The 15,092-nt window shown below is 45.9% G+C and overlaps 2 protein-coding genes across 2 annotated transcripts in view; both read left to right on the top strand.

Moving 5' to 3' along the window:
• LOC144110270 (uncharacterized) overlaps positions 1–15,092 on the top strand; it is a 492,558-nt gene that overhangs the window by 36,580 nt on the left and 440,886 nt on the right. Inside the window, exon 3 of the mRNA XM_077643113.1 lies at positions 13,766–13,978. Within this exon, the coding sequence (XP_077499239.1) occupies positions 13,766–13,978 (213 nt within the window). The remainder of the gene's footprint in view (positions 1–13,765; positions 13,979–15,092) is intronic.
• On the top strand, positions 618–1,464 carry LOC144110365 (uncharacterized). Its single transcript, XM_077643218.1, has one exon. The coding sequence runs from the start codon at positions 763–765 to the stop codon at positions 1,462–1,464; it is 702 nt and encodes a 233-aa protein (XP_077499344.1). The 5' UTR covers positions 618–762.

Consider the following 15,092-nt stretch of genomic DNA (forward strand, 5'->3'; position numbering starts at 1 on the left):
AAATGTTTAGGCGCTGAGCTTCTACCGTGTTCTCACCGGTTTTCTACAAGCTTTGTCAACCCTGCTGACTGCACCAAAAACATTCAGTTTATCTTAGATGCCTGTCACATGATTAAGCTTGTGCGGAACTCATTGGCAACTGTAAGCCGTCTTATTGACATGGAAGGAAATCACGTGAAGTGGGCTTATATACTGGCATTGGAGGCATTGCAACATGGAGAAGGGTTGCGGCTTGGAAACAAGCTCACAAAGGTGCATGTCCAGTGGGAAAAGCAAAAAATGAAAGTACGATATGCAGTACAAGCATTGAGTGCTTCAGTTGCTGACGCCTTGGACTTCTGCGAACAAGTGCTCAAGCTGCCACAGTTCAAGGGTGCCACTGCAACAGCTAAGTTCATTAGGCTTTTTGATCGCTTGTTCGACATCATGAACTCTCGAAACCTACTTGCAAGGGCCTATAAGGCATCTCTTCGCAAGCAGAATGATGCCAACTGGTAGCTATTCTTTTCCGAGGCCCGTGCCTACATACAAGTGCTAAGAGACCCGGCAGGGCGTCCAGTAATAGAAGGGCTGAAGAAAACTGGGTTCGTTGGATTTTTGGTGTGCATAACCAGCACAGAAAAATTGTTCGATGAGCTTGTTCGCAAGGATCAGCTGAAATACTTGCTGACGCACAAGCTTAGCCAAGATCACGCCGAAAACTTCTTCGGGTCCATACGTGCACGAGGTGGTCATAACAACAACCCAACCGCTGCGCAGTTCATGGCTGCATACAAGCGTCTGTTGGTTCAGACAGAAGTGACTTCATCAAGCTCTGGAAACTGCTCCCAAGACATAGTCTCAATTCTAAATCCAACAACTACAGGTGCTTTGGTAGGTGAAAGCAGCATGCTTACTGATATGCGCAGGTCATCAATCCTGCAGGCCGACGACCACAACTATACCCATCGCATTGACTGCCCAGAAAGCCTGTCAGCTTTTGTCGGTGCTGTAGTGCCGTACATTGCAGGTTTCGTCGTTCAGAAAGTTCGTTCAACGGTAACATGTGAACTGTGCATCGCAGCCCTGCACTCGGATGAACTGGCACCTTTAATTAGGCAAAAGAGCCGAGGTGGACGCATTTCACCGTCACAAGACGTCATTGGCCTGTGTGAAGCAGTTGAAAAGGGGCTGCGACGGCTACAGGCAGAATATGATACTATTAAAATGGTGACGGTAAGATCAAAACACCTCATCCTTGAAGTCCTGGGCACCTGCACAGAGAAAAACTGGTTCCAGAAACTGGAGAACCACATCCTTGATCTTGATCCACTTGATAACCATATATATATTTTGTGCAAAAAAATCGCTGAAGAATATATAAAAGTGAGAATACACCACATGACGAAAGAACGAAACCGTGAACTGATCAAAAACAAAGTGAGACCACTTTTGTCGAGGGTGATTATTCTCAATCACCAGTAGGGTGTTTGTCATGGTGTTCTTGACTGTATGTGAGATTTTCTCCTTAATATCTGCTCATTTGAACTGCCTTCTGCATGTCAGTTGGCTGCTGGTTGATGGTAAATAAACGACTACAACTAGAACCGCACATTTGCATTCCTTTCTAAATGAGAGCAGCTGCATCAGCAAAGCGAAAAAGCGCGAGCGCAGCTGCATTACGCTTTTCTCCTTAATATTTGTACAGTTACACTGCCTTTTACATGCCAGTTTTCTGCTAGCTGATGGAAAATAAATGTATATAACTAGAACCACTCGTTTTTGTTGCTCTGTAAATGCGAGCAACGTCATCCGCAGCGCGGAAAAGCACGAGCGCGGCAGTGCTAAGCTTTTCTGCTTAATATTTCAGCTGGAAAACTGCCTTGTACATGCCAGTTTCCCTCTGGTTGACGAAAAATAGACGTTTAATACTAGAACCGCTCGTTAGCGTTGCTTTGTAAACGCAAAAAAGCGCGGCTGCGCTATGCTTTTCTCCTTAATATTTCCACGTTAAATAGCCTTCATCACGCCAGTTGGCTGCTATAGTTAATGGGAGATTACCGTTTACAACCAGAAGCACTTGTTTTCATTGGTTTCTGAATGCAAGCGCCTTCATGAGCAGCGCGAAAAAGTAGAAGCGCGGACAGGCGCGGCTGCCTTTTGCCTCTGGTAAGATGGCCGCCGGCCGTTCGGCGCGGCTTCACCCTTGCCCATAGGCGCGTATGGCGGCTTCCACTCCAGCTGGGCACTCGGAATTTTGTAGTCTGGCAACACTGTAGTACGGCAAGATTGGAATAGCGGACGACGGGTACATCTCACGAAACCCTACCCCGCATGCCCTTAGGAGTTGTTGGGAGGGCACCCTTTTTGTTGGCAGACCAACTTGCTGACTGATTTTTGCCAAAAAGATCTAAAAATTGGGGGTGAAGTCTACAACTTGCACCTGGAGGAGTCGCAGGCCAACGTGGTTACATCACGTAGCGAAGACCAAGTCCGCATCGAGCCGCGTACGGAAACCATGTTTTGAAGGGTCTCAATAAAGGTGCGATATGTCTGGGATGTTAAAAGACGACAGTTCAAAATTATCCCCCAGCAAGAATTAGTTTAATGCGTTTTGTGGGAGCTGAGTCATATGCAGACAAAATTTGAACTTCCGCGTCTTCGCGACTTTCCCTCGCACGCCAAAACGGCTGCGCTCCTCCGCTGGCCTCACTCACTCGGCCGCTCCCCTACCTGCGCCGGCTGCAGCGCGCGCGGAGTGGCCGCGGCCGCGGCCGCTGTAGCACGTGACGTCTGAAAGAGTTTGGCGCCGTTAACCAATGATAACCCCCAGCTGGTGACGTCATTTGCAAGACGTGACGTCGTCTGCCAGGTTTTCGTACGAAAGCCAGGCACTGCACGTCGCCGCGAGGTGCGAAAGCGGGAATTTTTAAAAATGTATTCTAAATTTTTCGCCCGCTTCTGAGGTCTCGTACGCGGCATGTACGCTCAGTGGCCTGCACTCTACATAGTGCAAGCATTTTAAAGCCAAGCTCAAACACCCCTTTCTGTGGTTCACGTACTGAGAGGCAAAATTCAACTACTTGAGCCAAACTCTGCCCTGAAAATTGGATTGCAAGTTGCACGGACCGTCGTGAACTTGGTCGGTGGAATAGCAATTGGTGTGTCGCTAATCCACGTTATCGCCGATAGTGGGGCACCGCGACACGAAGACCGGCTGGGCCACCTTTCTTCATCAAGTGCAACTTAGACTTGCCGTGCCACAAGACCCTTCGGCTATGGAGCACCTTGATATCCTCGATGTTAGATGACACCCAAGCATGAGTAAGGTCGAAGAGTGCCATAATGTCACAATATGCTACAAGACTTATTCATATGCAATGCTATGCACAGGAAATTAACCTTTTGCAGTGCATGCAGCATGAAACGCTTAGGCATAACAATATAATTCCACTATGATGTCTACTGTAAAATAAGAGTATTCAGCTAGGATCAACGCCGTGGAATGCGAAGCCTACGCAGCAGCAAGCAAGAAGTGAATCTCACTTGTGGGTATTGTCACTTATAGTTTCCTGCTGTGCTTGTAGCTCGAAGTAAACAACATGGAGCACGGCGATGTTGAGACACAGAAGGCTAAATTACGGGTGCTCCGTGATGCAGGCCTCCGGCTGAGCCGTGACGACACGGTCTGTCTCATGGCAGCACACACATTCGAGCTCCTAAAAGTCCAACAGAACTTGGCACTCTACATAGCTGCACCTGAAACAACCGCAAAGTTACAGTGCAAAAAGAAACAAACTGACTGGTTTATGCTCATCTGCAGCAGCAGTGCAAATTTCAATCGTGAGCCTAATGCGTTCAGCCAGTAAATTAATCAAAGGATTTATTATCACAGCTCTTCACAATGGTAGGCGACATAGCTGCTGCCAGCTTTTAAACGTTGCTTTCGTGCACTTTGCAGTCATATGCTTTGGAGAAGGAAGAGGAAAATGCCTATGGCTAGCTAACGTTGTGCGAGCCCCCATATTAGAAAACGCACCGCTCGGCGCTATAGTAATTGGACCAAGGCGCTGGGCAGCACTACAGTCTACGAGGACTATTATTACAGAATTCAAATATGTCCGCACGTACCAGCATCAACTCATCATTCGTGACGCTGGCTCCGTGATGACTGCTCACCCACTTGCTGTCGACAATGCTGGCTCCAAGGTGCTTGGGCATTCTTGATGTACGACCGCACCAACCTGTTAAGCATCGCACGCTCTGTGGAGCTGAGGTCGGTAAATTGCGGGCCGGAGTTCTTTGCAAGAACTTCGTTGTCGGGTTCGGGAATGGGATCCATCGTAACGCTGGCAAGACACCAATGTAAATGAAGCACTGGTCGATAGATGCCTTCAACGAACGGCCAGTGGTAGCTTTCATTTCGGCTGCTGCTAGACTGCACCACTAGCTGCCAGAAATCATGGAGCCTGCGTTTGAGTCACGTTTCACGTCGCTGCACCCTATGACGTCTTAAGAGTCCCAAGTTTGAATCAGAGTGGTGGGAAAAACATGTTTTGCCTATGTATTGAATGTGCCTGTCTGGAATAAAACCAGTTGATGCCTAGCGTTCGTGGTGTCCGTCTCTCTTCTGTCCTTGTCTTTAGCACTAGTCACCACGTGCATTGAAAACTTTTTCAACTTCGAATCTAAATCTCTTTGAAGTAAATGCATCTTTCGCTCCTGGACAAGCAGCAACAAATCTATGAAATGACGAACTATGAGATTTTGATAGAGTTATCCTCACTGTCCCTTTAAAGTCGTCGCCCGCAGTTAAAGCACAAGTTCTGTTCTGTAGCGACATCCTTAATTCCTCTTTTTTTTTCCTTCTGCCGCTAACTACGATTGGGCGTTTGCTTCAATAGTTTCTTCCGTTCCCTCTTCAAATCTAAGCTAATTCTAGACCTTATCCTCTGGTCGGGTCGCTACAATGCACCTTTCTGAGGCCCTTCACACCCTGCGCGATGCCTGCGTGAGCACATAGTATGAAGTTTATTTCCTATTTAGTCTCATCATAGGGGCTTTTCCAAGTCTACTTCCTGCGGTCCCGTTTGTGGAAGTAGGCATTTATGATCCGTAAATAGTTTCTCTCCGCAAACTCTACTAATAACTTCCCCTTGCTGTTTCTAGTGTTTAAGACATAGTCGCCAACTGTCTGCTCTTAAGCCTGCCTTGGCACCAATCAGTGTAGTGTGCTGTGTTTTTAGTTCGCTCATTGCCGATATCTTCATACAAGCTTCGTGCAAGAACATTCTTGCCGGCTAGTTGGTACATATTTTCCAAATTTCTAGCGCAAAAAGACGAAAACACAACAACGTGGACAGGGCACAGCGTTGTGTCCTGTCCACAATTGTTTCTTGCGCCCTCGTCTTATTACGCTAGGAATTCGGAAAATGCAAGCTTCATACAAGTGTAGGCCTGTATCACTTTCAGTTTGTGCATTTTATAAAGCATCATTACAATAACTGCCAACCTCTCATTAATAGTGTGGAATTTATCTATGCTTAAAATTGATTGCTGGCGAGTTGGTATTTCATGCTTTCATTCACACCGTGCAAAGACGAACATGGACAAGAGCGGAGACACCAGAAAGTCCTGATTGAACTCAGCGCTTTGTGTGTCTCCGCTGTTGTCCGCGTTCGTCTTCGCGCTGTGTGCTGTGGGGGCACGACACCGCACACTGCACCATGCTCAACCCGCTGCTGACGTTATAGGTTCTGCTTTTCTGGCTGCCTGCTGCTGAATGCCCCTTCCCTCAAGTCCCATCAATCGTTCACGGTGCGGAGTGCGCAGTCAATGACCGTGTGCTCGGCACGGTACCCAACGACGCTCCGAACCTAGCCCGCATACCGCTGCTCGCCTGGCAACCCATTCCTTCATCGACGTTATCAATCACCGCACCCGCCCACGCAGCATATATACCGCGACCCGCCACAGATCACCTGGGGCACGACACCGCACACTGCACCATGCTCAACCCGCTGCTGACGTTACAGGTTCTGCTGTTCTGGCTGCCTGGTGCTGAATGCCCCTTCCCTCAAGTCCCGTCAACCATTCACGGTGCGGAGTGCGCAGTCAATGACCATGTGCTCGGCACGGTACCCAACGACGCTCCGAACCTAGCCCGCATACCGCTGCTTGCCTGACAACTCATTCCTTTCTCGATGTCATCAATCACTGGACCCGCCCACGCAGCATATATACCGCGACCCGCCGCAGATCACCTGGGGCACGACACCGCACACTGCACCATGCTCAACCCGCTGCTGACGTTACAGGTTGGTTACCTGAACAATTCCATTGAATGCAAAAGTAGCAACCGCTGCCTTGTAGCGGTGTCTTGCCCCTATGTGATCAAGTGGCGTAGCACTGTGCAAATTTGTTGTGACTGTATATTATCCCACCTGTTATCCCAACTGATGTTATACCTATCAGGTGACGTGGAGCTCAACCCAGGACGACCGACATTATTTGATAATTCATCCGTTCTAGAACCCCTCAAACGCCTTCAGGACGCACAGGTCAGCATAATAAATGAACTAAAAGAACTTAAGGCTACGCAAGACAACCACGAAAAGCTAATATCTGAACTAAACAACCGCACTTCTTTGTTACAATTTGATCATAAAAAGGAACTAGCAGATTCGAAAATAGAAGAAACTAACGAAATAAAACGTGACCTTGCAGTTCTTCAGGCCGCCAATATTGACACAAGCAATCGTATGCGAAGAAACAACTTACTTTTCTTTGGCCTTGAGGACTGCGAAAAAGAAAGTTGGGAAGAGTCTGAAAAACAGGTACGAACCCTTTGCTCTACTGAGCTCGGTGTGGAACTAGACACAGGCAGTATAGAACGTGCACGTCGACTCGGAAAATACTGTACAGATAAACAGCGCCCAGTCATTATTAAATTAGCCCATTTTAAAACAAAAGAAAACATTCTGTCGTGTGGGCCCAAACTGAATGACACGGTCTACGCAATCAGAGAAGACTTTGCCCCTGAAATTCGCCTTGCTCGTTCCAAACTTCTGCAGTTCATCCGCCCCCAAAAATGTGCCTTAGAACTACGACTTGATAAGCTGCATGTTGGAAAAAAGTGTTTTACGTACTACCCCACTACTGACACGGTGACGGAATGTACGGCACGTGTTCTCAACGCTGATGGTAGTGAATCACGCGCAACGAATCATGTTCACAACAGACGTCCTCCATCTTACCTCGACATCCATATCACATTACCAACATAAGGAGCGTAATTCCAAAGCATGACCAGCTTCTTAGCTTCATTGACGACATTGACGCGCACATTATCATTCTAACTGAAACCTGGTCAACTGAAGATATCCTCAATAACGAAGTCCTTCCCGCTAATCTTAACTTCACCACGTATCGTCGCGATCCCAGCAACCGTAGAGGGGGCGGTGTTCTAATAGGTCTAAGAAATACATTGTCATCATCCTTAGTGTACCACGACGACATACTCGAATTATCATGGGTTTGTGTTCATACCTCAACTGTGAAAGCTATAATTGGCAATTGTTACCAGCCACACGATTATGGGCCATCTTTCATCGACTCACTCTACCGTAGTTTAGCGTATATCAGGCGTATATATATAACTTTCCCAAATCACCTGTTTTTCTATTTGGTGATTTTAATTTCCCCCAGATTAACTGGCCTGTACTTAGCGTACCTGGTAAATCGTAGTCCAGTGAGCCCAAGCAATTCCTCGATCTAACCCTTGATTTCAATCTCCATCAAGCCATAACACTTCCGACGAGAGGGAATAACACCCTTGATCTCTTGCTGACGAGCAGTCCTGAAGACATTAAAGGTGTAACGGCTCTTCCTGGACTCAGTGACCATGCACTTCTACACATTTCCATATCACTACTGCTGAAAGTTAGATCAACCGCTGAAAAGATAATCTTCAATTACAATAAAGTGAACTTCAGTGCCATCAACGTGGAACTTACATGGTTTTATGAGCATTTCTGCGAGTCTTGTCTATCAAGAACAGTTAATCATAACTGGGAATTATACAAAACAGCAATGATAAACCTCAGAAACAAATACATTTCAAAAATAAATAGTAGGTCCGATCATAGCAATGAGTTGTTTACCGTAAGCCTGAAACATCTCCTAAACAGGAAAAAGCGCCTCTATCGATCAGCAAAGAAATCTAACTCCCCTATTACATGGGACCGATATTATCAATGTACAAAAACGTACATTGAATGCTTAGCTGCTGCAAAATATAAATTCTTTTCCATTTATCTACATAGAATCCTACAGTCGAACCCCAACCAATTCTGGCGCATTCTATCCCCTAGGTCTCGCCCGAACCAAACAGCGTTTGTGGGAACTGATGGAGAACCAGTCGAACCAGATCAGTGTGCCAGCGTTTTGAGCAGCTATTTCGTCTCGGTGTTTTCTCCTGTAAGCCACTCTACCGCCATAACTTCACCAGAATCCTCATCAGTGGCGATGCCTATGATCCAGGTTGATGCCAATGGTATCGGCAACCTTATTGCTTCTCTAAAACTGTCTTCGTCAGCAGGTTGTGATCATATCAATAGTAAACTACTAAAAAACACATCAACGACTTCGGCTGAGATACTACAATTAATCTTTACTCAGTCTTTACAATCCAAGGAATTTCCGGATGACTGGAAAATTGCCCAAATCATCCCAGTCTTTAAATCCGGTGACCACAAATTAGCCTCCAACTACCGTCCTATTTCTCTAACCAGTGTGCCATCAAAATTACTCGAGCACATATCCACAAACCTAATGACACATCTTGAATCTAACGACTGTTTTTTTTCGCACCAGCATGGTTTTAGGAAATACCTTTCATGTGAAACCCAGCTTGCCGAGTTCATACACGATTTGCTCGAATCCATGGATGCCAACCTCCAAATAGATGCTATATTCCTCGATTACTCCAAAGCATTTGATCGGGTACCGCACAATCATTTACTTCAAAAACTTTCATCACTAGGAATACCCATCAACCTAATCCGTTGGAACGAAAACTTTCTTTCAGGGCGCAAGCCCTTCACTTCTACAAATGATAGCCACTCTCCTCTTTCCAATGTAACATCGGGAGTCCCTCAGGGCGCCGGCCTGTCACCACTACTATTGCTAATTTACATTAATGACCTCCCTTGCAATATAAAATCGGAATTACGGCTTTTTGCCAATGGTTGCGTCATATACAGAGTGATTAGGGCAACCGACGATTCATCTTTGCTTCAGTCCGATCTTGACACACTCTCCTCTTGGTGCGATAAATTCCTCCTCTCCTTAAACATTAACAAATGCAAATCCATGTCGTTCACCAGAAAACGCACCGTGAATCTGCATCAATACAGTATTGGCTCATTTTCCATTGATCCCGCATTATCCTACAGATATCTTGGCCTCCATCTAATGCCATCGCTATCATGGGTAACTCATGTTCAAAACATCTGCGCTGAAGCCTCTCGCACTTGAATGCCGCATCCCCCGACATAAAAAAGCTAGCATATATAACATTCATTCGCCCAAAACTAGAATATGCCTCATCCATTTGGCACCCATCACAAGCGTACCTCGCCGCTGACCTTGAAGCCGTACAGAATCGCGCCGTCTGTTTTATATCATCTTGCTATTCAAGGAAAACCAGTATCACAGCGCTGAAAGATTCCCTGGCCATCCCTTCACTCGAGTCACGCCGCATTATATCTCGCCTCTGTCTTCTTCATCATTTCTACTATCACCCACGCACGAGCTGCAACCCCCGCACTGGACGTCTAGCCACCTAAGCCATGACCATAGCATCGCACGCATCAACTGTCGCACCTTAGCTCTAAAGTCAACATTTTTTCCGGACGCGATGGCACTATGGAATGGCCTGCCAAATACCATCGCATCATGCACTAACCGCAAATCATTCCGGGATAAACTAAACGACCATTTTTCATGAGGGCAAAAGGTTCCTGCCATATTCAGTTCGGCACTTTGAACAACTGATTATTTTTACTTATTTTTACTTTTTTTCTGTGTGATGCCTTTTTCACTATATTTTTCTCTTCTATTAATTGAGTGTTTCATATATATATATATATATATATATATATATATATATATATATATATATATATATATATATATATATATATATATATATATATATATATATATATATATATACACACATATATATTTCTCGTGTTTCAAACCCGTGAATTTTACATTACATTGTATACGCATGACAAGATCATTTAACTGCTACATACTCTTTTTTTGTTTTCTTATTGTTCTCTTTTGTCAATTTATTCTTTCTCTTTTGACCTTGATTTTGCTCCCCCCCTTATGTAATGCCTTCGGGCCTTTAAGGGAAAAAATAAATGAAATGAAATGAAATCATCTATACTCCCAGCAATATCGTGTCTGATGAGGCATCTGACTAGTTCTCATCTGTCCGCTAATCTAAGTAAGCCATTGTACTTGCCCGCTCTTTGGCAATGGATACGCTTTATCTCTCCTCCTAACCCCATTACGCAGTACGGTGTCCCATTTAATATCCGCTTGCTCTTCAAACAGCACTGCTGGAGTAGCCTCGCTAAATAAGGTTCTAGCGCTAAAAGCTGTCAGGTTAAGTTTGTAATGGTGACCTGTCCAGAGCCAGATATTCTCCAAAATATATCTGATGCAATTTGTGTTAGTGAGTCAGTGGTGTTAGCACACAGATTTTGTTGTGTTACTGGAATTTTGTGTTCTCTTTCCCATTAATTGTACCCGTTCCTGTAGAAATTTGAAAGAGATAATGCTTTCGTAGCATAGGTCTGTAGCCAGTGCGGCACTAGCCTTTACGCAGCCAGTGATAAAAGGTATTGACAGCGAGACTTCTTTCTGATTCCGACGAGGTAGTGCAAGGCGCCCATCTTCGGAGGTCATCGTTTATAGCGATAGCCGTTATTGGCGAGGAATCCCTAGGTGCACGTGGCTACATCCGGGACTTGGTAGGGGGAGAGACGGGAAGAGGGAAAAAAATTAGACCCAAACTTATAGGCTGAGCGAATTAATCAGAAAAAGCTAGTGGCAGAGAAATCTGGAGTGGCAGGCCCATTTTGACGTTTCACAGGTGACTGGCCAGTTTGGAGTCTCACAGGCTCGTTTTGGTGTATATGATACGGTGTATACAATCTATAGGATCACATGCATTCTCGGCCTTCTTCCACATGCGGTAAGAACTCCAGACTTCAAGAACTCCAGGGACTACCTGTGCAAAAAGAAATGGTGCAGTTAACAATGTTGTCTTATTCACAGTCTAGGGCCTGTGTTGGTTTTGAGGAAAGGAAAGTTTCGTAACTGGTTTACTGGACACCTGAATTGTCCTGTGAGGTCAAGAATTCCTTAAGAACATAATTAGACATTTTAATTTTTTGGAAATGGCTGCTTATATGAAGCCTATAGACTCAAGATTAGTATGCTATTTAGAACCCTCTAAAAACAACCAGTGGGGCTTCATTAGGGTTCGTGCTCATGCTTTTAAGAGCGTTAGCTCTTACTCATCACATTTCGAGATTTTGTGCAGTCTGCTACCACCCTGATTTCACACCGCCATCTGTGGCAGCAACTACTCATCACGTTTCGAGATTTCATGGGGTCCACTATCACCTTGAGATCACAGCGCCATCTGTGGCAGCAACAAGAAAACAGCACATCTTGCATTGAGACTTGTGGCGCCATCAATAAAATATATTTGTTCCCTTATATATACTCCAACAAGGGGCACCCATCTGGGGACAGTTGCGTACCTAATTTGTTAGGCAAACAAAACCTATGGGTTGTGGTATAGAAATAAAACCACAATTAAATAATAGGTAAACATTGTATTGGTTTGATCATAGAAGGTTGTGGCCAAGTACTACACCAGGGTGGCCAAATCCTGCTCTGGTGAGAGAGTGCGTTGTCGGTTCTGGTCACCGAGATCAGGCCGCACTCCAGGCCTGGTTATGCAATTCCATCGACACGCGGGTTTTTTTTTAATCCCGGTGGAGAATTGCGCGGCACCAGGATTTGAACCCCGGTCCTCTTGCACGCGAAACGTGGAGCAGAAACGTGGGGCAGAAACGTGGAGGCTAACGAAAAGAGTTCAGCTTAAGCTAAGGACAACGCAGCGAGCCATGGAAAGAAAAATGATAGGTGTAACGTTAAGAGATCGGAAGCGGGCAAGGTGGGTGAGGGAACAAACACTGGTTAATGACATCCTAGTCGAAATCAAGAGAAAGAAATGGGCTTGGGCAGGGCATGTAATACGAAGGCAAGATAACCGCTGGTCCTTAAGGGTAACGGAGTGGATTCCAAGAGAAAGTAAGCGTAGCAGGAGGCGGAAGAAGGTTAGGTGGGCGGATGAGATTAAGAAGTTGGCAGGCAAAGGGTGGATGCAGCTGGCAAAGGATAGGGTTAATTGGAGAGACATGGGAGAGGCCTTTGCCCTGCAGTGGGTGTAGTAAGGCTTATGATGATGATGATGATGATGATGATGAAACATTGTATACATGCAATTACTAATTGAAGTGTTACCATATCGCACAGCGAGCCGAATTCTGGGCCCACCTTGACCCCCCAAACGTAGCAAATTCCGTTTGAGACATATCCCGAGGGGGTGTAACTCGACAATGGGTAGACGTGCATCGTAATTTCTCTGATAGATGGCGCTAAGTGTCGATCACTCCGCTAGGTGGAAAAGTTATGTTACTTTTCTGAACCACTCAGGGTCTTCTTCACTGGCCCCGCTGGATGCGGAAAGACTCGTTTTACACATGACTAATAAAGATTGTCATTGTCTTCCAGATGGTGGCGGCCTTTCTTTTACAACTGCAGATTTCGTTTGCTCAGATATGTGCAGTACAGCTAGAACTGCAAAGTGCGGGCAGCTGCCATTTGCAGCATGATTACACATGCAAATGAGGCAAGAAAACCCGCTTCCAGTCTCTGCCATAGTTTGATCAGCTCATCAGTTTCTGCCAGCAGTGTGCATGGAGCTTGAAACCAGCATAGTCGTATAAATTGCTTAAATGAACTTCTATTTGGGCTAGATGGTTCATTTCGATCCAGTAAGGAAAACAGTAGCGCCGAAATAAACACAAACACAGTAGAAGAACGACGTAGGACAAGCGCTAACTTCATCTGACTTTAATCCTTGAATAGCGAGCAAATATACAGAAAATCTAGGCATGTGCAGACCGAAATCTCACGTGCAATCAACAAAACCGTTCAAGATATGAAATCTCAGCATTAACAAGGTTCACAGATGTATGCTGACACACTCTTTCTCTCTTTTTCTGATGTGGTGTGCCTTTAAAACCTCTCGTGTCTTACTATCACCGCTCCTGCCCAGAATCTTTATCTCATGAAGTCGTGGTTCGCACTTTCTGCAACGATTGCAATTTTCTCCCGCCGAATGTTCAGCCGCTCGGTGACACACCTTGCACTCTGCGCAGTGTTTGGGTAGGTGCGCTCCTCCTACTTCTTTGAACGAGCGCTTGTGCAATGTCGGCTCTCTTAATTTAGTGCCGTACTTTAGTTATACTGAGGTTTGTGGTAATAAGATTGGAATGAGTGTGCACTCTGCGCAGGGCAGAGCTTATATTCGTCTCATAGCACGGCAAGGAATGGGGATTTTTTTTTCGCTCATCGTAGCACACTTATATTGCAGCAGGTAATAGAGGTGCCAAAGTGAGCCCGTGCGCAGGTTGTCAACCGGCACGGATGCCTACTGCAGCTGCCGGACGGTGTGGGCCTGCTCAAATGGCATGGCGCGCAGCTAACCACGACCAGCTGGTCTGCCGGGCAGCTGCGCACCGCTGCGCTGGGCGAGCGCTCCATGCTGCTGGCCACGGAGTCGCGCGTGTTCTGCCTGCCCGCCGGATGGAGCATGGAATTGCACGGTGACGAGACGGTCGAGGTGAGTGTGCAGAAACCGTGGGTCATTTCGCGCAATTTTGTGAGGACCAGCGCAAGAAAGAGGCTTCGACATAAGCCAGACGCTGTCGATTTCAGTGTTTCGTTCCTGTTAAGCAAAGCTGCAAATGGGCCGCACGACGCACGATGCACGACGAGGGATGTACAACAAAAGGGAACACAGACAAGCGCTGACTCGTAACTTATAAAACCCTGTCATGTGATAACAAGTCGAGAGTACTTGCGCAGACACACTGCAAGGGGGTAACAAAAACCATTATCACTGGACTGAACCTCACTGAACATAATCCCGCCCCCTGCCTGGAACTTAGATAAGATTGGGAATTATCAAGGAACGAGACTTCTTTTTCAACTAGCATAACAGAAGGCTGGCTTACACACTGCGATTGTCAAGGTGCTGAATGATGCCTCTTTATGTGTTGGATCTTTGATGCTGTCCTTTACTCCTTCCCTGACTGACTTGGTGGCTGGGAGGAGACAGTTACAAAAAGAGGTTTTATTCCTTGATTATTCCTAATCTTGTCTAAGTTCAAGGCAGGGAGCGGGGGATCAATGAGGTTTAGTTTGGTGATAGTGGTTTTTGTTGCCACCTTGCAGTGTGTCTGTGCAGGTGCTCTTGACTTATCACACGACAGAGTTGTATAAAATGTGTATTTTTCCTAATAAAAAGTTGCTTGCAAGTCAGCGCTTGTCTGTTTTCTCTCTGTTTCATTGTAGGTCTCTTTTTGCGCTGCACCTTCTAATAAGAACTGATAACAACTTGGCCAACTGTCCATCCTTCTTCGTTCCTAGTCATCGAATTTGGCAAGAATGTCTACCTCGTTTAATCTAAACACTGCAATAATATCGACGCTGGTAAATTTTTTCTGCATGTTCAAGAAAGTCATCCATGCGCGATAATGTTACTCGGACCCTCGAGCATTCGAACTTACCAAAGCAAAATCACAGGCGGTGAAGCCGCACTGAAAATGCTGCCAGCCTTGGAGGAATTTTCGCGCAGGACATCCCGTGAGCTGTCACCAACAGACGCCTCATCGACCCTCAAGCAACACTCCATGCCTGGGCCATTTGAGGAAATAAGCAAATAAACACGCCTT

This window comes from Amblyomma americanum, chromosome 11 (assembly GCF_052857255.1).
Source record: "Amblyomma americanum isolate KBUSLIRL-KWMA chromosome 11, ASM5285725v1, whole genome shotgun sequence".
Taxonomy (NCBI): Eukaryota; Metazoa; Arthropoda; class Arachnida; order Ixodida; family Ixodidae; genus Amblyomma; species Amblyomma americanum.

Bases quoted from the DNA above. Each gene is read 5' to 3' on its own strand.
- LOC144110365 (XM_077643218.1), top strand. From the start codon at position 763: ATGGCTGCATACAAGCGTCTGTTGGTTCAGACAGAAGTGACTTCATCA.